At 45.1% G+C, this 25,315-nt stretch overlaps 2 protein-coding genes across 2 annotated transcripts; both read right to left on the bottom strand.

Annotated features, from left to right (window-relative positions):
* Window positions 1-2,824: 2,824 nt before the first annotated feature.
* LOC109753219 (uncharacterized) lies at window positions 2,825-20,248 on the bottom strand. The gene is made up of 5 exons (XM_040396498.3): window positions 20,035-20,248; window positions 19,026-19,843; window positions 18,786-18,944; window positions 3,319-3,500; window positions 2,825-3,233 (listed from the first exon to the last, which is right to left on the bottom strand). The coding sequence occupies exons 2-4, from the start codon at window positions 19,839-19,841 to the stop codon at window positions 3,432-3,434; spliced, it is 1,044 nt and encodes a 347-aa protein (XP_040252432.1). The 5' UTR covers window positions 19,842-19,843; window positions 20,035-20,248; the 3' UTR covers window positions 2,825-3,233; window positions 3,319-3,431.
* On the bottom strand, window positions 20,078-24,652 carry LOC141027208 (uncharacterized). Its single transcript, XM_073504189.1, has 3 exons — window positions 23,683-24,652; window positions 23,188-23,537; window positions 20,078-20,194 (listed from the first exon to the last, which is right to left on the bottom strand). Exons 1-3 carry the CDS (start codon window positions 24,650-24,652, stop codon window positions 20,078-20,080), a joined length of 1,437 nt encoding a protein of 478 aa, XP_073360290.1.
* Window positions 24,653-25,315: the final 663 nt, after the last annotated feature.

The raw sequence follows: 25,315 nt of genomic DNA, 5'->3' as shown, positions 1-25,315 counted from the left end.
CAGAAGGGGCAAGCGAAAAGAGACGAACGGAAAAAGAGGGTGAATAAAATGGCAAAGGTGAAGTGGGGGAGAGACAAATGGCAAATAATGTAATGCGAGGGAGGAAAGTTTGTGATGGGTACTTGGTATGTCTTGACTTGTGCGTAGATCTCCCCGGCAACGGCGCCAGAAATGGCTAGTTGCTGGGAGATCAAATCTTGACTTGACTTGGCGTAAGCCTCCCCGGCAACGGCGCCAGAAATCCTTCTTGCTACCTCTTGAGCATGCGTTGGTTTTCCCTTGAAGAGGAAAGGGTGATGCAGCAAATTAGCGTAAGTATTTCCCTTAGTTTTTGAGAACCAAGGTATCAATCCAGTAGGAGGCTACACGCAAGTCGCCTAGTACCTGCACAAACAATCAAGAACCTTGCAACCAACGTGATAAACGGGTTGTCAATCCCTTCACGGCCACTTGCAAAAGTGAGATCTGATAGAGATAATAAGATAAATATTTTTGGTATTTTTGTTGTATAGATTGGAAAGTAAAGATTGCAAAATAAACAGCAAGAGAAATAGCTAGTTGATAAGAAAATAATATGATGGAAAATAGACCCGGGGGCCATAGGTTTCACTAGTGGCTTCTCTCAAGATAGCATAATTTACGGTGGGTGAACAAATTACTGTCGAGCAATTGATAGAAAAGCGCATAGTTATGAGAATATCTAGGCATGATCATGTATATAGGCATCACATCCGTGACAAGTAGACCAAAACGATTCTGCATCTACTACTATTACTCCACACATCGACCGCTATCCAGCATTCATCTAGAGTATTAAGTTCATAAGAACAGAGTAACGCATTAGGCAAGATGACATGATGTAGAGGGATAAACTCAAGCAATATGATATAAACCCCATCTTTTTATCCTCGATGGCAACAATACAATACGTGCCTTGCTGCCCCTGCTATCACTGGGAAAGGACACCGCAAGATTGAACCCAAAGCTAAGCACTTCTCCCATTGCAAGAAAGATCAATCTAGTAGGCCAAACCAAACTGATAATTCGAAGAGACTTGCAAAGATATTAAATCATGCATATAAGAATTCAGAGAAGAATCAAATATTGTTCATAGATAATCTTGATCATAAACCCACAATTCATCGGATCTCGACAAACACACCACAAAAAGAATTACATCGAATAGATCTCCAAGAGAATCGAGGAGAACTTTGTATTGAGATCCAAAGAGAGAGAAGAAGCCATCTAGCTAATAACTATGGAGCCGAAGGTCTGTGGTAAACTACTCACACATTATCGGAGAGGCTATGGTGTTGATGTAGAAGCCCTCTGTGATCGATTCCCCCTCCGGCGGAGCGCCGGAAAAGGCCCCAAGATGGGATCTCACGGGTACAGAAGGTTGCGGCGGTGGAAATAGGGTTGCATGGTGCTGTCGGATGTTTTCAGGGTATATAAGTATATATAGGCGAAAGAAGTAGGTCGGTGGAGCCACGAGGGGCCCACGAGGGTGGGGGCACGCCTCCCTACCTCGTGGCCGCCTCGTTGCTTCCTTGACGTCCACTCCAACTCTCATGGATTGCGTTTGTTCCAAAAATAACTCTCCCGAAGGTTTCATTCCATTTGGATTCCGTTTTATATTCCTTTTCTGTGAAACACTGAAATAGGCCAAAAAACAACAATTTGCACTAGGCCTTTGGTTAGTAGGTTAGTCCCAAAAATAATATAAAAGTGCATAATAAAATCCCATTAAACATCCAAAACAGATAATATAATAGCATGGAACAATCAAAAATTATAGATACGTTGGAGACGTATCAGCGGACACTTCCGTGATGATAATTTCAGTATTGTCATGGAACACTTCTACGGCAACACAAGTATGACTATCTTGATTCTGCCATAAAATTGTCATAGATGTACATGCATGACAGAAAATGTGACCTACTGTGACAAAGATGTATCATTACGAAAGTGTTTTTTTGTAGTGCTTATCTCGGGAAATTCCTTGTACTGCGCACCAGATCAACCAGAAGTACCCCCGTGGGACTCAATTCTATGTTGCTTCCTAACCATCAATGGTACACCGTCGCCAAGTGAGTGACTGCGATAGGGGGGTCCTTCCCACACGACCCAGAAACCGTCGGGGATAGGCCCTCCTGGTACACACGGTCGGCAAAATGAGGTCGTGTGCGACGGGCGAGCGATCAAATACGGCTATACATATAGTTGTGCTAAAAATACAATTATACAGGCCAAATTGTTTCTGATCGTAAGTACATCCCACATAGTCAGTCCCGACTAAACATTTCCGTTCGTATGGATATTCCACACAGTCAATCCAAGGAATACGTTTCTGTTAGTATGTACATCCCACACAGTTAATCCAAGAAGTACGTTTTAGTTCGTATATACACCCACACAGTCACTCCAAGGAAAATGTTTCCGTTCGCAGGTACATCACACACAATTTTCCCCATTAAATCGTTTGTGGTAGCGTTGCCATTGCACACGATATTAACAATTTTATCATTTGCGTTGTTGAATGCATCACACACGGTGCGTAGAAGAAACTGTGTGACAAAGGCTGTCCATCACACACACTTTTTATGTGGTAAACGTTTGCGAAAGATGGCCTAACGCAAACAGTTTTCAAGAGGATGTCGTGTGTGATTGCTCATTGATCCAACACAGTTTATTCCTAGAAACTGTGTGCATTGCCTGAGGTCATCGGCCATGGTGTTTTCTCAATAACCGTTTGCAATAGAAAAACCCAATTAGCAGGCTAATTGCCCTATTATTAATAATCCATATAATCTAACTGACATTTCATATTAAGCACACAATATATTTCATTTTCATATTAAGGAAGCAGGATTTCATAATTGAAATACATCAGACTACAACATCATACAGCTTCGGCAGTCAGCTACCCCATTACACAACTGCACTAGCACCAAGTTTCACATGCAACATCTATAACCTTTCAAAATTAGCATCATAGACGGTACATAGACAGATGGATCTCATCTGGAAAACTGCTGAAGCGGAAGGCAAATATTGAGCCTTCATTGATGCTGAAGGTCTTTGCAACTTTAGGCCAGTGCCTGTCCATCCTTCGTCCTCTTCAGGAACACTTCAATATTGAACCGTGGGTGTTGTATGAATACCTTCCTCGCCTCCTGACCATACAGGTGATTTGAGAGATAATCATCAGTGAACTGCTTTGGAAAGGCCTGAAAACAAGGATATGCATAAATATCTTCTCTAGATTTGAAATGGCGCGAAGGAATTAAAAAGACAAGGTATAACAGTTAATACCACCCCGTAGTGAACTGATGTCTTCTTCATTGTGCAGACAAAGATCTTGTTGTTTTTTGTCGCTGATTCCTTTATCGTAACAATCTTTCTGAGTTTCTTGACTTGACTAATATTCATGGACAACTCATTTCCACATATGCAAAAAGGGTCAAACGGTGGGTCAAAACCTCCGACGGCAGGACCTACATGCGCAAGATCAAATTGTTAAAAACCTAATATTTAAAAACAAGAAGTGGAAAGTGAAGGAAATATGCCCTAGAGGCAATAATAAAATTGTTATTTACATTTCCTTATATCATGATAAATGTTTATTATTCATTCTATAATTGTATTAACCGGAAACTTGATACATGTGTGGATACATAGACAAAACATCGTGTCCCTAGTAAGCCTCTACTAGACTAGCTCGTTGATCAAAGATGGTTAAGTTTCCTAACCATAGACATGTGTTGTCATTTCATTAACGGGATCACATCATTAGAGAATGATGTGATGGACAAGACCCATCTGTTAGCTTAGCATAATGATCGTTAAGTTTTATTGCTATTGCTTTCTTCATGACTTATACATATTCCTTTGACTATGAGATTATGCAACTCCCGGATACCGGAGGAATACTTTGTGTGCTATCAAACATCACAACGTAACTGGGTGATTATAAAGATGCTCTACAGGTATCTCCGAAGGTGTTTTTTGGGTTGGCATAGATCGATATTAGGATTTGTCACTCCAAGTATCGGAGAGGTATCTCTGGGCCCTCTCGGTAATGCACATCATAATAAGCCTTGCAAGCAATGTGACTAATGAGTTAGTTGTGGGATGATGCATTACGGAACGAGTAAAGAGACTTGCCGGTAACGAGATTGAACTAGGTATGGAGATACCGACGATCGAATCTCGGGCAAGTAACATACCGATGATAAAGGGAATAACGTATGTTGTCATTACGGTTTGACCAATAAAGATCTTCGTAGAATATGTGGGAACCAATATGAGCATCCAGGTTCCGCTATGGGTTATTGACCGGAGAGGTGTCTCGGTCATGTCTACATAGTTCTCGAACCCATAGGGTCCGCACGCTTAACGTTCGATGACGATTTGCATTATATGAGTTATGTGATTTGGTGATCGAATGTTGTTCGGGGTCCCAGATGAGATCACGGACATGACGAGGAGTCTCGAAATGGTTGAGAGGTAAAGATTGATATATTGGATGATAGTATTCGGACACCGGAAGTGTTCCGGAATGTATATGGTACATATCGGAGTACCGGGGAATTATCGAGACCCCCTGATACGTCTCCAACATATCTATAATTTTTTATTGTTCCATGCTGTTTTATTATCAATCTTGGATGTTTTATAGTCATTTTATATCATTTTTTGGTACTAACCTATTGACATAGTGCCAAGTGCCAGTTGATGTTTTTCCCATGCTTTTTACATCGCACGAAATCAATATCAAACGGAGTCCAAATGCCACGAAACTCCACGATGATTTTTTATGGGCCAAAATTATATCCTACTTATGGTGCATTGTTCGGTGTTAATTATGCTTAATGCTTGCTTATGAGATTATTCGTTTCTTGGTTGGTCGCTTCTCAATCTTTTTGCTAGCCTTCATTTTGCACTAAGTATGACCTCTACTTGTGCATCCAAAATCCTTTAAACTAGTTTTGCCACATGAGTCCACTATATATGTTGGAAATATGCCCTAGAGGCAATAATAAATGGTTATTATTATATTTCTTTGTTCATGATAATTGTCTATTGTTCATGCTATAATTGTGTTATCCGAAAATCGTAATACATGTGTGAATACATAGACCACAACGTGTCCCTAGTAAGCCTCTAGTTGACTAGCTCATTGATCAACAGATAGTCTTGGTTTCCTGACTATGGACATTGGATGTCATTGATAACGGGATCACATCATTAGGAGAATGATGTGATGGACAAGACCCAATCCTAAGCATAGCTCAAAGATCGTGTAGTTCGTTTGCTAGAGCTTTTCCAATGTCAAGTATCTTTTCCTTAGACCATGAGATCGTGCAACTCCCGGATACCGTAGGAGTACTTTGGGTGTGCCAAATGTCACAACGTAACTGGGTGACTATAAAGGTACACTACGGGTATCTCCGAAAGTGTCTGTTGGGTTGGCACGGATCGAGACTGGGATTTGTCACTCCGTATGACGGAGAGGTATCTCTGGGCCCACTCGGTAATGCATCATCATAATGAGCTCAATGTGACTAAGGAGTTAGCCACGGGATCATGCATTACGGTACGAGTAAAGAGACTTGCCGGTAACGAGATTGAACAAGGTATTGGGATACCGACGATCGAATCTCGGGCAAGTAACATACCGATTGACAAAGGGAATTGTACACGGGATTGATTGAATCCTCGACATCGTGGTTCATCCGATGAGATCATCGTGGAACATGTGGGAGCCAACATGGGTATCAAGCTCCCGCTATTGGTTATTGACCGGAGAGGCGTCTCGGTCATGTCTGCATGTCTCCCGAACCCGTAGGGTCTACACACTTAAGGTTCGGTGACGCTAGGGTTGTAAAGATATTAGTATGCGGAAACCCGAAAGTTGTTCGGAGTCCCGGATGAGATCCCGGACGTCACGAGGAGTTCCGGAATGGTCCGGAGGTGAAGAATTATATATAGGAAGTCCAGTTTCGGCCACGGGGAAAGTTTCGGGGGTTATCGGTATTGTACCGGGACCACCGGAAGGGTCCCGGGGGTCCATCGGGTGGGGCCACCTATCCCGGAGGGCCCCATGGGCTGAAGTGGGAAGGGAACCAGCCCTTAGTGGGCTGGGGCGCCCCCCTTGGGCCTCCCCCTGCGCCTAGGGTTGGAAACCCTAGGGGTGGGGGCGCCCCACTTGGCTTGGGGGGGAAGCCACCCCCCTTCCCCCTTGGCTGCCCCCCCCCAATGTAGATGGGTTCCAGGGCCGGCGCCCCCCCCCCCCCTCCAGGGGGCCTATAAATAGTGGGGGGAGGGAGGGCAGCAACACCACAGCCTCTGGCGCCTCCCTCTCCCCCTGCAACACCTCTCCCTCTCGCAGAAGCTTGGCGAAGCCCTGCCGAGATCCCGCTACATCCACCACCACGCTGTCGTGCTGCTGGATCTCCATCAACCTCTCCTTCCCCCTTGCTGGATCAAGAAGGAGGAGACGTCGCTGCTCCGTACGTGTGTTGAACGCGGAGGTGCCGTCCGTTCGGCACTCGGTCATCGGTGATTTGGATCACGGCGAGTACGACTCCATCAACCCCGTTCATTGGAACGCTTCCGCACGCAATCTACAAAGGTATGTAGATGCACTCCTTTCCCCTCGTTGCTAGTATACTCCATAGATGGATCTTGGTGATGCGTAGGAAATTTTAAAATTCTACTACGATCCCCAACAGTGGCATCATGAGCCAGGCCTATGCGTTGTTACTATGCACGAGTAGAACACAAAGCAGTTGTGGGCGTAGATGTTGCCAATTCTTCTTGCCGCTACTAGTCTTATCTTGTTTCGGTGGTATTGTGGGATGAAGCGGCCCGGACCGACCTTACACGTACGCTTACGTGAGACAGGTTCCACCGACTGACATGCACTAGTTGCATAAGGTGGCTAGCGGGTGTCTGTCTCTCCCACTTTAGTCGGAACGGATTCGATGAAAAGGGTCCTTATGAAGGGTAAATAGAAATTGGCATATCACGTTGTGGTTTTACGTAGGTAAGAAACGTTCTTGCTAGAAACCTATACAAGCCACGTAAAAACTTGCAACAACAATTAGAGGGCGTCTAACTTGTTTTTGCAGCATGTGCTATGTGATGTGATATGGCCAGAAGATGTGATGAATGATATATGTGATGTATGAGATTGATCATATTCTTGTAATAGGAATCACGACTTGCATGTCGATGAGTATGACAACCGGCAGGAGCCATAGGAGTTGTCTTTATTTTTTGTATGACCTGCGTGTCGTTGAATAATGCCATGTAAATTACTTTACTTTGTTGCTAAACGCGTTAGCCATAGAAGTAGAAGTAATCATTGGCGTGACAACTTCATGAAGACACAATGATGGAGATCATGATGATGGAGATCATGGTGTCATGCCGGTGACGAAGATGATCATGGTGCCCCGAAGATGGAGATCAAAGGAGCAAAATGCTATTGGCCATATCATGTCACTATTTGATTGCATGTGATGTTTATCGTGTTTTTGCATCTTATTTGCTTAGAACGACGGTAGTAAGTAAGATGATCCCTTATAATAATTTCAAGAAAGTGTTCCCCCTAATTGTGCACCGTTGCGAAGGTTCGTTGTTTCGAAGCACCACGTGATGATCGGGTGTGATAGATTCTAACGTTCGCATACAACGGGTGTTGACGAGCCTAGCATGTACAGACATGGCCTCGGAACACACGCAATACACTTAGGTTGACTTGACGAGCCTAGCATGTACAGACATGGCCTCGGAACACGGAGGACCGAAAGGTCGAGCATGAGTCGTATAGAAGATACGATCAACATGGAGATGTTCACCGATCTTGACTAGTCCGTCTCACGTGATGATCGGACACGGCCTAGTTAACTCGGATCATGTTACACTTAGATGACTAGAGGGATGTCTATCTGAGTGGGAGTTCATTGAATAATTTGATTAGATGAACTTAATTATCATGAACTTAGTCTAAAAATCTTTACAATATGTCTTGTAGATCAAATGGCCCACGTTGTCCTCAACTTCAACGCGTTCCTAGAGAAAACCAAGCTGCCAAGAAAGATTATGTCCTAGAAGCACCGCTAGGTGAAGCACCAATCCCAGAGAACCAAGACGTTATGAACGCTTGGCAATCACGTGCTGATGATTACTCCCTCGTTCAGTGCGGCATGCTTTACAAGATATTGAAGAAGTTCAATATGGATCAGTCCAAGAAGGGGTTCTTGCCTGTATTGCAAGGTGTGCAATTGAGCACGGCTCAATGCCTGACCACGGCAGAAGATAGAGAAAAGATGAGTGTCATCCCCTATGCCTCGGCCATAGGGTCTATTATGTATGCCATGCTGTGTACGAGACCTGATGTAAACCTTGCCGTAAGTTTGGTAGGAAGGTACCAAAGTAATCCCGGCATGGAACACTGGACAGCGGTCAAGAATATCCTGAAGTACCTGAAGAGGACTAAGGATATGTTTCTCGTTTATGGAGGTGATGAAGAGCTCGTCGTAAAGGGTTACGTCGATGCTAGCTTCACACAGATCTGGATGACTCGAAGTCACAAACCGGATACGTGTATATTTTGAATGGAGGAGCAGTAAGCTGGTGCAGTTGCAAGCAAAGCGTCGTGGCGGGATCTACATGTGAAGCGGAGTACATGGCAGCCTCAGAGGCAGCGCAAGAAGCAATCTGGATGAAGGAGTTCATTATCGACCTAGGGGTGATTCCCAATGCATCGGGCCCGATGACTCTCTTCTGTGACAACACTGGAGCTATTGCCCTTGCCAAGGAGCCTAGGTTTCACAAGAAGACCAGGCATATCAAGCGTCGCTTCAACTCCATTCGTGAAAGTGTTCAAAATGGAGACATAGATATTTGTAAAGTACATACGGACCTGAATGTAGCAGATCCATTGACTAAACCTCTCCCTAGAGCAAAACATGATCAACACCAGGACGCAATGGGTGTTCGATTCATCACAATGTAACTAGATTATTGACTCTAGTGCAAGTGGGAGACTGTTGGAAATATGCCCTAGAGGCAATAATAAATGGTTATTATTATATTTCTTTGTTCATGATAATTGTCTATTGTTCATGCTATAATTGTGTTATCCGGAAATCATAATACATGTGTGAATACATAGACCACAATGTGTCCCTAGTAAGCCTCTAGTTGACTAGCTCGTTGATCAACAGATAGTCATGGTTTCCTGACTATGGACATTGGATGTCATTGATAACGGGATCACATCATTAGGAGAATGATGTGATGGACAAGACCCAATCCTAAGCATAGCTCAAAGATCGTGTAGTTCGTTTGCTAGAGCTTTTCCAATGTCAAGTATCTTTTCCTTAGACCATGAGATCGTGCAACTTCCGGATACCATAGGAGTGCTTTGGGTGTTCCAAACGTCACAACGTAACTGGGTGACTATAAAGGTACACTACGGGTATCTCCGAAAGTGTCTGTTGGGTTGGCACGGATCGAGACTGGGATTTGTCACTCCGTATGACGGAGAGGTATCTCTGGGCCCACTCGGTAATGCATCATCATAATGAGCTCAATGTGACTAAGGAGTTAGCCACGGGATCATGCATTACGGTACGAGTAAAGAGACTTGCCGGTAACGAGATTGAACAAGGTATTGGGATACCGACGATCGAATCTCGGGCAAGTAACATACCGATTGACAAAGGGAATTGTACACGGGATTGATTGAATCCTCGACATCGTGGTTCATCCGATGAGATCATCGTGGAACATGTGGGAGCCAACATGGGTATCAAGCTCCCGCTATTGGTTATTGACCGGAGAGGCGTCTCGGTCATGTCTGCATGTCTCCCGAACCCGTAGGGTCTACACACTTAAGGTTCGGTGACGCTAGGGTTGTAAAGATATTAGTATGCGGAAACCCGAAAGTTGTTCGGAGTCCCGGATGAGATCCCGGACGTCACGAGGAGTTCCGGAATGGTCCGGAGGTGAAGAATTATATATAGGAAGTCCAGTTTCGGCCACGGGGAAAGTTTCGGGGGTTATCGGTATTGTACCGGGACCACCGGAAGGGTCCCGGGGGTCCATCGGGTGGGGCCACCTATCCCGGAGGGCCCCATGGGCTGAAGTGGGAAGGGAACCAGCCCTTAGTGGGCTGGGGCGCCCCCCTTGGGCCTCCCCCTGTGCCTAGGGTTGGAAACCCTAGGGGTGGGGGCGCCCCACTTGGCTTGGGGGGGAAGCCACCCCCCTTCCCCCTTGGCTGCCCCCCCCATGTAGATGGGTTCCAGGGCCGGCGCCCCCCCCCCCCTCCAGGGGGCCTATAAATAGTGGGGGGAGGGAGGGCAGCAACACCACAGCCTTTGGCGCCTCCCTCTCCCCCTGCAACACCTCTCCCTCTCGCAGAAGCTTGGCGAAGCCCTGCCGAGATCCCGCTACATCCACCACCACGCTGTCGTGCTGCTGGATCTCCATCAACCTCTCCTTCCCCCTTGCTGGATCAAGAAGGAGGAGACGTCGCTGCTCCGTACGTGTGTTGAACGCGGAGGTGCCGTCCGTTCGGCACTCGGTCATCGGTGATTTGGATCACGGCGAGTACGACTCCATCAACCCCGTTCATTGGAACGCTTCCGCACGCGATCTACAAGGGTATGTAGATGCACTCCTTTCCCCTCGTTGCTAGTATACTCCATAGATGGATCTTGGTGATGCGTAGGAAATTTTAAAATTCTACTATGATCCCCAACAATATCTACCTATATGCGGTATTCTTTTTCCGTTCTAAGCAAATTTGCATGTGTCATCTCTAATTTTCAAAATAAATTTCTCTTTTGTGTGTTTGTTTCTCTCGCGGAACGGTAACGGGTGGCTAATATTTTCCATGCTAGATGTGTTATTCTCAAGATGAGTGTTTATTCACTTGTCATTGCACGAGAGTAAGGCAAAGGTTTTAGGGATGCCCAGTCCCGAAATGCAAAAAAATATTTACTTTATGTTGTCAAATAATAAATTCCTTGGAAAGTGTTGGTATGGAGGGCACCTGTGGATACGGCTAGCCATGGAAAGTGAAATAATGGTGGAAAAGGAATAAACTTTATTTTCTGTTTGGGAACCGCCTATGGCATATCTAGCATGGAAAGTGTTCGTAGCTCTGAGTCGTTTTCGTTGGTGGGATGGATACACCTCCCAAAATGTGTTTATCTCCAATTTTTCGCTTTGAGCTCTCGCACCTCTAAAAATCCCTACTTCCCTCTGCGAAGGGCCTTTCTTTTACTTTATGCACTTTTTATTTTTGAATTTGAGTCCCCATCTTCTCTCACAAAAAGCACCAACTAGGAGGCAATATGATCGTGCTCAAGTATTGGGTGTAGTTAATATTCGAGTGTGTTTCATGAATGGATCAATGTTTGAGCATGATGGGCTAGGGATAACTTATTTTAGCATTGATATTTTGAAAGACATGGTTGATATGCTTGAGTATCTAAATTATTATGTCAAAACTAGACTATTGCTTTGAATCACATAAAAAGTCCAAATGTCCATGCTATAAAGAAAAGAATATGATATGACTTGATGAACAGCACTCCACATCAAAAATTCTGTTTTTATCACTTACCTACTCGAGGACGAGTAGGAGTTAAGCTTGGGGATGCTGATACGTCTCCAACGTATCTATAATTTTTGATTGGTACATGTTATTTTATTATCAATCTTGGATGTTTTATAATCATTTTATAATCATTTTATAGTCATTTTATATCATTTTTTGGTACTAACCTATTGACATAGTGCCAAGTGCCAGTTGCTGTTTTTTCCATGTTTTTTACATCGCAGGAAATCAATATCAAACGGAGTCCAAATGCCACGAAACTCCACGATGATTTTTTATGGGCCAAAAGGAAGCAGATGGGCCCTGGTTGCACCTTGGGGGAGTCCCGAGGAGGGGACAACCCACCAGGGCGCGCCAGGAGGCCCTGGCGCGCCCTGGTGGGTTGTGCCCACCTCGGGTGCCCCCCGGACCGCCTTTTGCTCTATAAATACCCCAAAAATCCCAGAACCCTAGGGGAGTCGACGAAATATTCATCCAGCCGCCGCAGAGTCTAGAACCACCAGATCCAATCTAGACACCATCGCGGATGGGGTTCACCACCTCCATTGGTGCCTCTCCGATGATGCGTGAGTAGTTCTTTGTAGACCTTCGGGTCCGTAGTTAGTAGCTAGATGGCTTTCTCTCTCTCGCTAAATTCTCAATACAATGGTCTCTTGGAGATCCATATGATGTAACTCTTTTGCAGTGTGTTTGTTGGGATCTGATGAACTTCGAGTTTATGATCAGTTATATCTTTTATATCCATGAATGTTATTTGAGTTCCTTTGATCTCTTATAGCCCCGTATTTCCTCTCCGATATTTGGGTTTTGTTTGGCCAACTTGATCTATTTATCTTGCAATGGGAAGAGGTGCCCGGTAGTGGGTTCGATCTTACGGTGCTCGATCCCAGTGACACAAAGGGAACCGACACATATGTATCGTTGCTACTAAGGATAAAGAGACGAGATCTATATCTACCGCCATATAGATAAACGGATCGTGTCTACATCATGTCATCGTTCTTATTGCATTACTCCGTTTTTCCGTGAACTTAATACACTAGATGCATGCTGGATAGCGGTCGATGTGTGGAGTAATAGTAGTAGATGCAGGCAGGAGTCGGTCTACTAATCATGGGCGTGATGCCTATGTAACGATCATTGCCTGGATATCGTCATAATTATTTGAAGTTCTATCAATTGCCCAACAGTAATTTGTTTACCTACCGTTTGCTATTTTTCTCGAGAGAAGCCACTAGTGAAACCTACGGACCCCGGGTCTTATTTCTCATATATTTGCTTGCGATCTACTTTACCTTTGCATTTTTATTCAGATCTATTAAACCAAAAATACAAAAATACTTTGCTGCACTTTATTTTATTTGCGATCTATTATTTCAATCTATTACAATTTTCTCCCGTCTCCGTGCCAATTTCTGGCGCCGTTACCCAAAAGGGATTGACAACCCCTTTAACACGCCGGGTTGCGAGTGGCTGTTATTTGTTTGCAGGGGCTGTTTACATTGTGTTTGCTTGGTTCTCCTATTGGTTCAATAACCTTGGTTTCATATCTGAGGGAAATACCTACCGCCGATGTGTTGCATCATCCCTTCCTCTTTGGGGAAAAACCAACATAGCTTCAAGCGACAAAAACCCCTGGGGGAAGATATGGGCCATATGGGCCATAGGAGGGAGGCACACCAGCCCACAAAGGGGTGGCGCGCCCCCCACGGGGAAGGAGGCAGAATAGGACTAGGAGAGGGGCGGCGCCCCCCTTTCCTTCTCCCCCTCTCTCTCTCTCTCTTTCCCCCTTTCCCCCTCCGGTAAAAGGAAAGGGGGCGAATCCAACTAGGAGCCCAAGTAGGATTCCTCCTACTTGGGTGCCTAGGGCCGGCCTCCTCCCCCTCCCTCCTTTATATACGTGGGGGCGCCTACAACACACATCAAGTGTTCCAAGCCGTGTGCGGCGCCCTCCTCCACTGTTTACGCCTCCAGTCATATTCACGTAGTGCTTAGGCGAAGCCCTACATGGATCACTCACCATCACCGTCACCACGCCGTCGTGCTAGCGGAACTCTCCCTCAACACTTTGCTGGATCAAGAGTTCGAGGGTCGTCATCGAGCTGAACATGTGCAGAACTCGGATGTGCCGTACGTTCGGTGCTTGATCGGTCAGAATGAGAAGAAGTTCGACTACATCAACCGCGTTAACAAAACGCTTCCGCTTTCGGTCTACGAGGGTACGTGGGCACACTCCCCCCTTCTCGTTGCGATGCATATCCTAGATAGATCTTGCGTGAGCGTAGGAAATTTTTGAAATTGCATGCTATGTTCCCCAACAGAAAGGTGTGTTATTAACTACAACAGGCCTAATATTTAAAAACAATCAAATGTAGTCATTCAAACTTATATTGTGCAGGTCTAAGTACACTAGTTATTGGCCCTATTTGGATCCATGGGTTAGAGTTTGTTTGAGCTAGTTTGGGCTCAAATAGCCCTAAAGTATCCAAACATGAGGGCTAGTTTGAGCTAGTTGCGTCAAACCCACCCAAAACAACTATCCCACCCAAGAGGTGCTGATTGGGGCTAGTTCTCCTAGTGCATTTATTGTCAATCTAACACTGTCATCCAAACACCTCTTTGGCTAGAGTTAGTTCAAGGTTAGTCATTGTTGAGTATTATTGTTATTTAGGAAATGTAGGATAGCGTAGGATTTATTCTACCTTGACTTGTACTCCAAGATGACCATGTACTCCTATATATATGCCCACGAGGCTCAAGCAATACAATCAACTATTCTACCAATCTCTTTCTCCCTTTTAACTGTCATGAGCTAGAAACTAACTCTAACCTCTAGCTAAGTTAGAGTATCCAAACAGTGTCGTTGTTAAATCAAATGGAAAGGCGTGTTAAATACTCCCTCAAGTCCTTTTTACTCTATATATAAGAATTGTCTGAAGTCAAATTTCATAAAGTTTGACCTTATTTATATGAAAAAATATCAACATCTACCATGCTAAAGTTATACAATATGAAATTTTAAGTCATGACACATGTACTGATATTTATTTCATATTGTGATTGTTGCTATTTTGTTCTATAAAGTTGGTCAAACTTTACGAGGCTTAACTTTAGACAAATCTTATATGCGAACTAAAAAGATTCGGAGGGAGTACAGCATGCTTAACAGCAACCAAATATAGTCATTCATAGAGCTATTGTTAAATTTGGTATTGATGATATTGAATTGCACAGTTCATACTAGCACATATAGAACATCACACTGTTAATAGCTGAAATAAACAAGGCATACTACGAACAACCAAAGATGGCAATTGAAAATTGACATATGCTAACTACAAACAGCCGAACAACCATAAACCGTAGAAATAAACAAGGCATAATGCAAACAACTAAATATAGCAATAAATACTGGACAGGTTCTCACTACAAAAGGGGTTCAAGAAAACAAATCACGGGTTTCCTCACTTGTCATAGATTGGCTCCTCCTCGTGGTCGCCGTCGATGAGGTCTGACTTGCTAGTTGAGGATCCCAAGCCAGCGTCGCAGAACGTGTCCTTCAGAAATGACAAAAGGGGCTCCATGGCGATGAAGGATGGCAAATTGTTCATAATGAGCCGCAAGAGATCAGCGGCAGGGCCATCGATTAGACCAACGGCTGTCGAACCCGAAGGGTTGCGGGTGGGCAACTTAACCTGTGACATAACCTGCGTCAAGGCGTTGGTGTCGACGACCTCGATGTCGTAGCCGGTGTCCGCGACATGCCAGAATACTCTAGCCCGCTGATTGAAAGGCTCAATCTAGGTCCAGTCATCGTGGTCAGCTTCCTCGGTGGCCACCTCGCGGACGTCGGGCGAAGAGGCCGCGGTAAAGCTCTTTTGGGCCATTCGCTCCTCGAGCTCCCCGGGAAGCGTAGCCGGGCTTAGGCTGCAATGCCCTGGAGTGGGGGAGGGGTGGGGATTGGGATCTCTAGGAAAGGGGCCATTTCGCAGGCGTCATCTAAGAAACTCAGGGCGACGAGGGTATGTATATCGGTGGGTAAACTACACGGGCATACCGGTAGAGGTTGACGATGGAGGCGGCGCGGCGGCGATGACCTTAGCTAGGTTTGGAGCGAGGGAGGGGTGGTGTGTATGTGTGTGAGCAGGGGGTTTGGGTGAGGGAAGGATTTGGGGTCTGTGTGTGGAGGGGGTCCCAGGAGGTGTTTGAGGAAATGCCGCGGGTACTGAAAATTTAATAGGAGGGAGTAAAATGGCGTGGCTACCGAAAATTTGGATCAAGGGATCGAAGCAGAGCGGGGCGGGAGTAACGAACATCACACACGGTTAAAACATAATAGTCATGTGCTATCAAACAGAAAACCACTCCAGCCGAGCAGATATTTTTGAGATTGCGAGGGATGCAGGCGGGAGTAAAATGCTGGGGCTCCAGTTCAAAAAAATCCAGGGCTACTGAAAATTTGTATCAACTGATTGAAGCAGAGCGGGAGTAACAGACATCGCACACGGTCCACACATATGAATCGTGTGCTATCAAACAAAAAAAACCTCTACGCAGGTAGATGTTTTCGAGATTATGAGGCAGTAGATATTTTCGAGAGCTGGAGGCAAGCCTCATGGAGCCCAATCTACTGTGCTGATGTGAGTGACTGCAGGGGCACGGGCGCGGCACACGGGTAGACTGACCGAACCGTGTCTGTTGCGTACCCAATCGCAGACGGTTTCTGCATCCAACTCGTGTGCTGTTTATAAATTTGGCAAAAATAGTAACGCGGGAAAGGGTCAGAACACGAACACATTTGCATGTGGACCAAATATATGTTTGAAAAGGGTGGTTTGAAGTTCGAATACCCAATGCACAACTTTGATGTGGCACCTATCGCACTAAGCGCACAATATTGCTAGTCAGCCACCCCCTACGAACCACTTCGTGTTGGGGGTAAGGGAATCCTAGCTACGAATGCATGCCCCTAGATATTTAGGTTCTCACCCTACCGTAACACAAAACCTATAGGAGTCCATCATATATATGGTCAAAGTTCCCCTTTCGCTTCCAGACAAAGGTGGACCGTGTCCCGACCCACAAATGTGTGCTTGTGGCGGGAGATGGGTGAGACCACATACGGACCACCTGCGGGTGGCCCTATACTATATGTATGAAAAGGGTGTCGTGTCATATTTCACTATACCATTCACAACTTTGATGTGGCACGTGTGCCTCGCAAAATAACCGGACTTCCCCGTCCCCATGGAGGTTGCGGGTAGTGCGAAGTACCCCCCCCCTCCCACACACACACACGTGTCGGGGGGAGGGCATCTCACCAAGAAGTACTATAACACGACCAAACAGAATCCAACTTGATCGTACAACCTCTCTCGCTCGTTGTTGGTCAAAGTGTTGAACGTCCACACAACCCCGCAAAATGGGCTAGCTTGTCACCGATAAACTCGCGAGGGAGTACTGTCTAAAGACAAAACCCACTCAGTGCATGTGGCCCAATTATGTATGGAAGTGGTGTGTGTGGTGTTTGAATATGCAATGCGCAAATTTGATGTGCCACCATGCTTTGGACCCATAAAATCCCCACACTGATTGAGGGTTCACGATGCGTAGCATGCATGCGCTCAAACTTAATTAGGCATGGAATGATCGACCTACTACTATATAGTAACACGAACCAAATAAGAAGAATCCACCCTGGTAACCTTTCTCGTCGTCAGTCGAAATGATGGACGTCCACGCGGGCCCACAAATATATATAGGCTTGCCGCCCATATATAACCAAGCGAGTGAGAGTGTGCAAAGATAATCATTGCATGCATGTGTCCCAAACATATTTATGGAGGTGTGTGATGCATGCATATGTGTTGAATTAATACCTAATGCACAACATTGATGTGGTGCATGCATTCAAAATCGCACAGGTCTCCACACAGAGCAAGAGGTTCATGACGTGTCATGTGCTCACCCCCCCCCTTCGATCCAGCGGGATGGATTCATGTGTACACATGCGCTATTTACTCCCTCTGGTCCTTTTTAGTTCGCATATAAGATTTGTCTGAAGTCAAGCCTCATAAAGTTTGACCAACTTTATAGAAAAAAGTACCAACATTCACAGTGTGAAATCAATACCAATAGATGCGTTGTGACTTAAAGTTTCATATTATATAACTTTAGCATTGTAGATATTCATATTTTCTCATATAAATATGGTCAAACTTTTTGAAGTTTGACTTCAGACAATTCTTAGATGCAGAGTAAAAAGGACCGGAGGGAGTATCTATGTAATCTCACCTATATCGCGAGACAAGCAAAAAATTAATCCCCTCTTAAGTCAATATAATTAACCTCTCTCGTTGTCGGTGAAAGTGATGGACCAAGCGGGCCGATAGATGGAAGCATCGCTGACAACCACGCGAGTTAGTGCCACAGGACAACCACCATCGCTTGCATGTGTGCCAAAACATATATATGGAGAAGTGTGTGGTTGTGATGTTTTGAATACCTAATGCACAACCATTGATGTGACATTTGCCTCAAAAACTGCAAAGTCCCCACACAGAGTGAGGTTCATGTGTGACACCTAGTATATGTTGGTCCCGTCTCCCCTTCGACATGTACTATATATATTAAGTAGTATCTAGGGGAAGTAGTTTGTATTAAGTAGTAAGGACTAAGTAGAATGTAGTAATTTTCGGAACTAGTACGTTGTATGTCTTCGAAGTAGTATGTATTTCTGTTGTGAGAAGAGTGTGTTGACTCTTCTGAAAAATAGTATGTGGTATCTCTTGAAAATAGTATGTAGTATATCTCGAAACTAGTATGTAGTGCCTCTTGGAAGAAAGTAGGTAGTAACTCTCATAAATTGTACGTAAACACAACTAGTACGTAGTATAATGTAAAGAGAAAGCATCGTGTAATAGGTTTATAGTGTTTGCTTTGCTAGGTTGTAGTATCGAGTATGTAGTATCTCTCTGAACTAGTATGTAGTATATATCAGAAAAAAGTCGGTAGTATGTCTCTGAACTTGTACGTAGTATCCTTGAAAGATAATATATTATCCAATAAAGAACTAGTAGTGGAAAAGTTTTGTAGTATATGATATGCTAGGTTGTAGTATGGAGTATGTAGTACGTTGTACCTTTAGTTTACCATATGTCGGAAAAGGCAGTCGATTTTTCAGAATTATATCCCGTTTGATCAGGTTACAGACCATGGCGTCGTTGTATGCAGCAAGCCGGGGAAGAATGTGGTCGGGAGGAGAATCCTTGCCAAAGTCCAAGCTGACCAGGTAGTGAATCTGAAAAAGTAAAGTAACCTCTGTAAGTTAAATACGTAAACCAAGCATACATCAAGATATATTAGTTTGTATTAAGTGAACCTGAGGGATTAACATGCATCCATTGATGTATCCAATGTTCTTTCCACGGGAAAGCTTCAACTGCAGAGATGCTGCTGCTAGTCTGAGCTCGTCGGCGACAAATTGTGCCCAGTTGTAGGCATGAATGTTCTCCATATCAAACACTGCTCTCATATATCGTGTTGATATGAAGTTGTTCAGGGATTGTGGAGCGAAGAATTTGGTGACAACAGAAAATGCAAACGCGGTCTTGAATCGCAGGATTTCTTCACTTGTCATTTCGCCTTTTGGTTTTGTTGTTACTATTTTCAAAAGGAAACTGATAGTGATTTCATCCCATGAGGATTTTTCGAAAACACCACAAAAGTATGCTTTCATAGAAATGACATCTTGTGGGCTTGGAGGTACTATGATCATGCCAGAACATGGGATTCCGCTCACACGATTTACGTCCTCGGGTGTCATCTTTAGCTCTCTGCTTGTCCCAGCAAAAAAAACTAACAAATTTGTATCGAATTTACTAAGCAGCGAGGCTCCTACTGGTTTATTTAGCTTGTGCAGCTTTAGGCTATGTAATCCCTGAAACCCCATCTCTTCTACAAGCTTTCTGGGCTGCTCGTCAAGGTCTTCCATGAGATCTACAATGATAGAAGGAGCACACCTGGAGTACAGTTTGTCTTTCCATGCTTTCCTCTTTATGGAACTCCTTTTCTTTGAGCGAGATCCACCTGAACGTTTTTGGCCGGATATTTGATCTCGGTTTTTAGTGCGCACTGCAGAGATAGCTCGCCTGAAATCAGAGTTGGATTTGCTGCCGCTGCCGCTCGGCTTGCCCATATCTATGACCAATAAACAGTTGCATGTTAGTATGATGTTGTGAGTTCTAGGTAGTATTGGTACACACGTATTAGATAATTTCTACGGTTTCGGCCGCATGAATTCTTTTGAGATGGAAGGCTGATCAACCTATGATCTCGCTAATCATACTAACAAACAATAAAGAAAAGTATATTTGATTATACTTAGTTACCTGATGTTTGTGGTACTGAAGAATTACGTCGGCCAGCCGTGTTTCACTGCACCGGATGTGCTGTCCTGCCGGCGTGACCCACGGCGAGGGCGCCGATCCGCCGTCTACAGCCGTTGACGGAGGTGTCGCCCAGGCAGAACGGGAGGTCCAGAAAAAAGAACTGTTTTAGTTCGTAACAAGAATATACTAACAAATCTATTTTTACGTAGAAAAGATTGCTAAGTTGGTTAGTATCCGGATAAGTACGCACGAAGAGATATAGATGCATTCAAATTTTCTGGGATAAGCTCGGGCGATCAGCACGCCTTGGATAACCATCAATTAAACTAATGAAAATAATTAATAATCAAACGGGTCGGGTGGAAGCTAGCCTAACCCGTTAAGATTCTGTAGCGATCTGAGAGAAAAAAAGCAACCACGCTCGGATCTAATTAGGAAAGATCGACGGTGGATTCTTAGGAGGTAGTTATCACTAGGTGGTAGAAGTGATTTTCCATATAACCACCGCCTACATGGTATTGCGTGATGTTTTTTTTTTGCGAACTCAAACTTTGTATTACTCATTCAAAGTCTCATTACAATCTTCCTGAACTAACTCCAACACCTCAGGCGGACCTGACCCTAACCAGGTCATAGTCCTACTATTAATACGCCCAAAGGAAGCTAATTTGTCACTCGCTTTATTTTGCGAACGAGCGACATGAGTAATACAAGTTTGATGAGATTAAAGTAAACCTCTAATCTCATTAACTAACGACGAGTAGATCGAACGATCAAAAGCTCCACATGTGATCATGGAAACTGCCACTCAGGAATCCATCTCAACTTCGATCGGCAGTTCTGTACGATGAATTGATGAAGACAAGCCCTCCAAGCAGGCGGACAGCTCCGCCTCAAGCGCATCATTGCATGAATACAGGGCCCTGCACGCTGCAAAAATAATCCTTCCTGCCTCATCCTGCAAGATCATGCCCGCACCAGCATCGTGACTTGAGACAAAGGCGCCATCAGTATTAAGTTTTGTCCAACCGTTCCTCGGTTTTGTCTAGGGCGTCTTGGTTATATAAGTAGCTGGCTCCACCACAGACTGCATAGTGACACATGCTTTGCCCTTCACTGGATCCGCACCATTGTCATGTTTGATTGCCAAGAGTGACCCAAAGAAGCTTCGAAGGTATCTCACAGACACCTCCACTGGCGGGGCTGGTTTGTGATGTATCACCTCATTACGAACAAACCAAGCTCTCCAGAAAACGAGAAGTATCATACATCTCTCTAATTCACTTTGTGGTGCAAGAATCTGTAAAAGCCATTCCTTCCCGCAATTCACTATAGATTGTATCCGAGGGAGGTTCCAGATCTTTGCCATCTCCAGATATAAATCCCTCCCGAGTTGACATCTCAAAAACGGGTGGAAATTGTCTTCAGAATCTAAACCGCATACAGGGCATATGCTCGTGGCTTCTAAACCGATTTTATGTTTATTTTTCCATGTTGGTAATCCATCAGTCGACCCGCCAAGCAAAGGATGATACTGTAGGTGGTACTCCACACCTCTAGATGAATTTCCAATAGCTCCTTGCTCCTGAAGGCGAAGAGCTCGATGAAGCTGCTGCAGCACGATGTGCTTTGTCAAACGCCATATGGTAGGCGCTTCTGACAGAGAAAACTCCCCTCTTGTCCGGCCCCCAAGCAAAGAAATCCTCACCCCTCCGCGGGGCCACTTTAATCTTCAAAATCTCGTCCACATCCGCCTGAACAAAGTATTGCTGAAGTATGTTAATCTTCCAAGATCCATTCTCATTTAGTAGGTCGGACACATACCGGATGCGGCAAACTCCCTGTCTTGAAATTGGTTTATAAGAAAACGGACGTGGGATCCAGCTATCTCGCCACACCCGAATACTTTCACCATTGCCCACTCTCCATATCAATCCTTTCTTTAACAGCTCCAAACCATGGCTAATAGCCGACCAAGAGGAAGAAGCATTACTAGTGAATACCGTATCCTCGAGCTTACCATGTGGATAGTATTTGGCTTTAAGCAAGCGAGCACACAGGCTCTCCGGTCTTGTTAGCAACCGCCACGCCTGACGAGCGAGAAGTGCTTGGTTGAACAACCGAAAATCTCTGAAACCAACTCCCCCCTCTCCTTAGGTTGCATAAGATGATCCCATCCCTTCCAATGTACTTTCCTCTTCCCCTTCTCCGACCCCCAATAAAAGTTTCTCACCATTCTGGTAAGATCATCACAAACCGAGTAAGGCAGCTTAAACACTCCCATAATATATGTGGGCAAAGCTTGCGCAACAGATTTTATAAGAACCTCTCTTCCCGGTTGCGCCAAATACCCATCCCCCCACTGAACTAGTCTTTTGGTGAGGCTTGTTTGGAGGTTTTGAAACTTTCCTTTTGACAAACGCCCCTCGGGTGTGGGAAGGCCCAAGTACTTCTCCTCAAAACACAAACTAGTCACTTGGAGAACATCTCTAACCTGTTCCTGAACCGAAGCAGGGCACGCTTCGCCAAAGAAGATCGAACATTTGTCATAGTTTAGACTCTGACCCGTGGCCGACCCATATAGATCCAAAGCATTTTTAACATGTTCTGCCTGATCTCTCGAGGCCTCAAAAAACAGCATCGTATCATCTGCAAAAAGCAAATGTGATATACCCGGTGCTCTTCGACATATCTTAACAGGAGCAATAACACCGTCTTGCACCCTCTTTCTCAAGATAGCTGAAAAGACCATCTGCCACAAAAAGAAATAAGAACGGGGAGAGTGGGTCTCCTTGCCGCAGCCCACGCGATGGTGCAAATGAATCCAGGAGGGTTCCATTTAATTTAACTGAATACCTCACCGATGTAACACACCCCATTATCCAATCAATCCATCGATGAGAGAACCCTAGCCTTTGCATCACCTGCTTCAAGAAAGCCCTAATCAACCCTATCATAAGCTTTTGACAAATCTAGCTTATAGGCGCAAAAACTTTTTGTAGGATCTTTCTCTTGTTTGATGTAGTGGAGACATTCAAAAGCCACCAATGCATTATCCGTAATCATTCTTCCCGGGATAAAAGCGCTTTGCTCCACCGAAATTATATCATCCAACAATGGACGCAACCGATTAACCAAGCACTTGGAAATTACCTTATAAATCACATTGCAAAGGCTGATGGGCCTATAGTCTGACATTTTGGCCGGGTTAGAAATTTTCGGAATGAGCACAATAGAAGTTGCATTAACTCCTTCCGGCATAATCCCCGTGCTGAAGAAATCCCGAAGCACTGCCAACACTCCCGCCTTCACCGTACTCCAGTTGCGTTGAAAGAACCGTGCAGGGAATCCGTCCGGCCCGGGAGCCTTTAACGGTCCAATCTGAAACATTGCATCTGAAATCTCCTTGTCCATGAAAGGGGCACATAGCCTATCATTGTCCTCCAGCGATACAACACGTTCAAAGAGATCCACAACTTCGTTTGCAACAAGGCTAGAATCGGCTGCAAAAATATTATGGAAATATTCACTCGCAATCCTACTCATATCCGCAAACTCTGTATGCACAACCCCAATAGAATCGGTTAGTTCCCAGATCTTATTTTTCTCGCCCTCCAGACAGCTTTGCTCTGGAATATTTGGTATTACGATCCCCCTCCTTTAGCCACGAAATCCTCGACCTCTGCATCCACATCATCTCTTCCCGATACAAAAGCTCATTCATTTTATCCATTACTACTCTTATCTCTTCCCTATCCGCGTTCATAAGCATAAGCTCTTCCAGTTGAGTTCTTGACTTCGCAAGTTCCCTCGTTACACTGCCAAATCTCTTACTCCATGTACCAAGAACCGTCATTGTTTTGGATAAGGCATCCCTCAAGTGTGACAAATTACGAATCTCACCGACAACACTCCATGCGTCCTGCACTGTTTGTGGTAGCGTAGAGTCCCTCTCCCAAAAAACCTCATATCTTCGACTCCTTCCCTTCACAGGCTCCAAGTCTGGCTCCCCCTTCATAAAAAGCACTAGGTGATCAGAGCAAGGGGAGGGTATATGTTCAACCACAGCATACGCAAACAGGTTGCGCCATCCGTTAGTAGCAACAGCTTGGTCCAGCCTCACCTTAACATTGGCCGATCTCCCCCGTTTATTATCATATGTAAACGGCAAGCCAGTGAAACCAAGATCCACGAGCTCACACACCTCTAAAGTATCACGAAAGGCCACCATCTGTGCTTCTGCTCTAGGCGTGACAGAAAAATGTTCAAAATCCCACATAGCCTCGTTAAAATCTCCAATTACAAGCCAAGGTAAATCATTGACGGATTTCAGGTTCTGTAACTTGGACCACATAAGATATCTGTGCTCCACCTGCGGCTCCCCATAAACAAAGGTAGCTCGCCACTCCACCGCTCCTTGACGAGCTTGGATAACAGTATCAATGTATCTGTCGTCCTTGTCCAGAATTGTAACCACACAATCTTCCCTCCAAAAGAGAGCCAATCCACCACTAAGACCATTGCTGTCCACACCACAAAACCCTTTGAGCCCCAACTTGGCTCGGATCCTCTTCATCTTTTCCTCCTTTTGTCTGGTCTCACACAAAAACACAACCATGGGGGAACGCGACTTACATAACGTCGCTAGTTCACGAACTGTCCGGGTGTTCCCCCCTCCCCGGCAGTTCCAACTTAGGCAATTCATTGGGCTCGGCGGTCCTCCTCCCCGGAGGCCGCCTGTGTAGTTGTGTCCATGTCCACTCCTTCATTATCCTCTCCAACTCCATCTCCCTGCCTCCTCCTTTTTACAATTGGATTCTTCCCTGGTGTGGTACTCGGATCTGTTGGCTTCTCGACACCCACACTCTCTCTATTCTCCAAACGAAGAACCGCATCAGCCACCTTCCCGGCCAAGTTGGGCACAACCTGGCCCCTCACATTGACCATACCATCATCCCCTACCAGCCTCTTCCTAGCTGTTTTCTCCTCTGCAGCTTTCATCATCTTAAATTGCATTATGTCCATCCCCACCACCAAATCTAACCCTCCCTCCTTCTGGATACCAGCACCTCCCTTCTCCTCAGCTGCTTGTGTCTTCCCTCCGCTAACTCCATCTCCTCTCCCACCCCTTCTACCTCCTCGCCCTCCACCCGTAAAATCAGCACCCCCTCTCCCTCCATTCACCCCGCCTCCTCTGCCTCCTCTTATACCCGATCCCACCGGCTCACTGACCCAATGCAACCAGTCCCCCCACTCACACACCGAACTATCATGCACACCA

The sequence above is a fragment of the Aegilops tauschii genome, chromosome 7 (genome assembly GCF_002575655.3).
Source record: "Aegilops tauschii subsp. strangulata cultivar AL8/78 chromosome 7, Aet v6.0, whole genome shotgun sequence".
Taxonomy (NCBI): domain Eukaryota; kingdom Viridiplantae; phylum Streptophyta; class Magnoliopsida; order Poales; family Poaceae; genus Aegilops; species Aegilops tauschii.
The sequence above is the reverse complement of the archived record's forward strand: the minus strand, read 5'-3'. Positions and strand labels throughout refer to the sequence as shown.

What these genes read in the sequence shown, in the direction of transcription:
- LOC141027208 (XM_073504189.1), bottom strand. Translation starts at nt 24,652, where the DNA reads ATGGTTGTGTTTTTGTGTGAGACCAGACAAAAGGAGGAAAAGATGAAG. An exon ending in GTGGCTAAAGGAGGGGGATC is followed by an intron (nt 23,538 to 23,682) that starts GTAATACCAAAT and finishes ATATTTTTGCAG; the next exon opens with CCGATTCTAGCCTTGTTGCA. An exon ending in TTTGCAATGTGATTTATAAG is followed by an intron (nt 20,195 to 23,187) that starts GTAATTTCCAAG and finishes GAACTAAAACAG; the next exon opens with TTCTTTTTTCTGGACCTCCC.
- LOC109753219 (XM_040396498.3), bottom strand. Translation starts at nt 19,841, where the DNA reads ATGGGCAAGCCGAGCGGCAGCGGCAGCAAATCCAACTCTGATTTCAGG. An exon ending in GATGCATGTTAATCCCTCAG is followed by an intron (nt 18,945 to 19,025) that starts GTTCACTTAATA and finishes TTACTTTTTCAG; the next exon opens with ATTCACTACCTGGTCAGCTT. An exon ending in CGACATATGGTAAACTAAAG is followed by an intron (nt 3,501 to 18,785) that starts GTACAACGTACT and finishes TTGCGCATGTAG; the next exon opens with GTCCTGCCGTCGGAGGTTTT.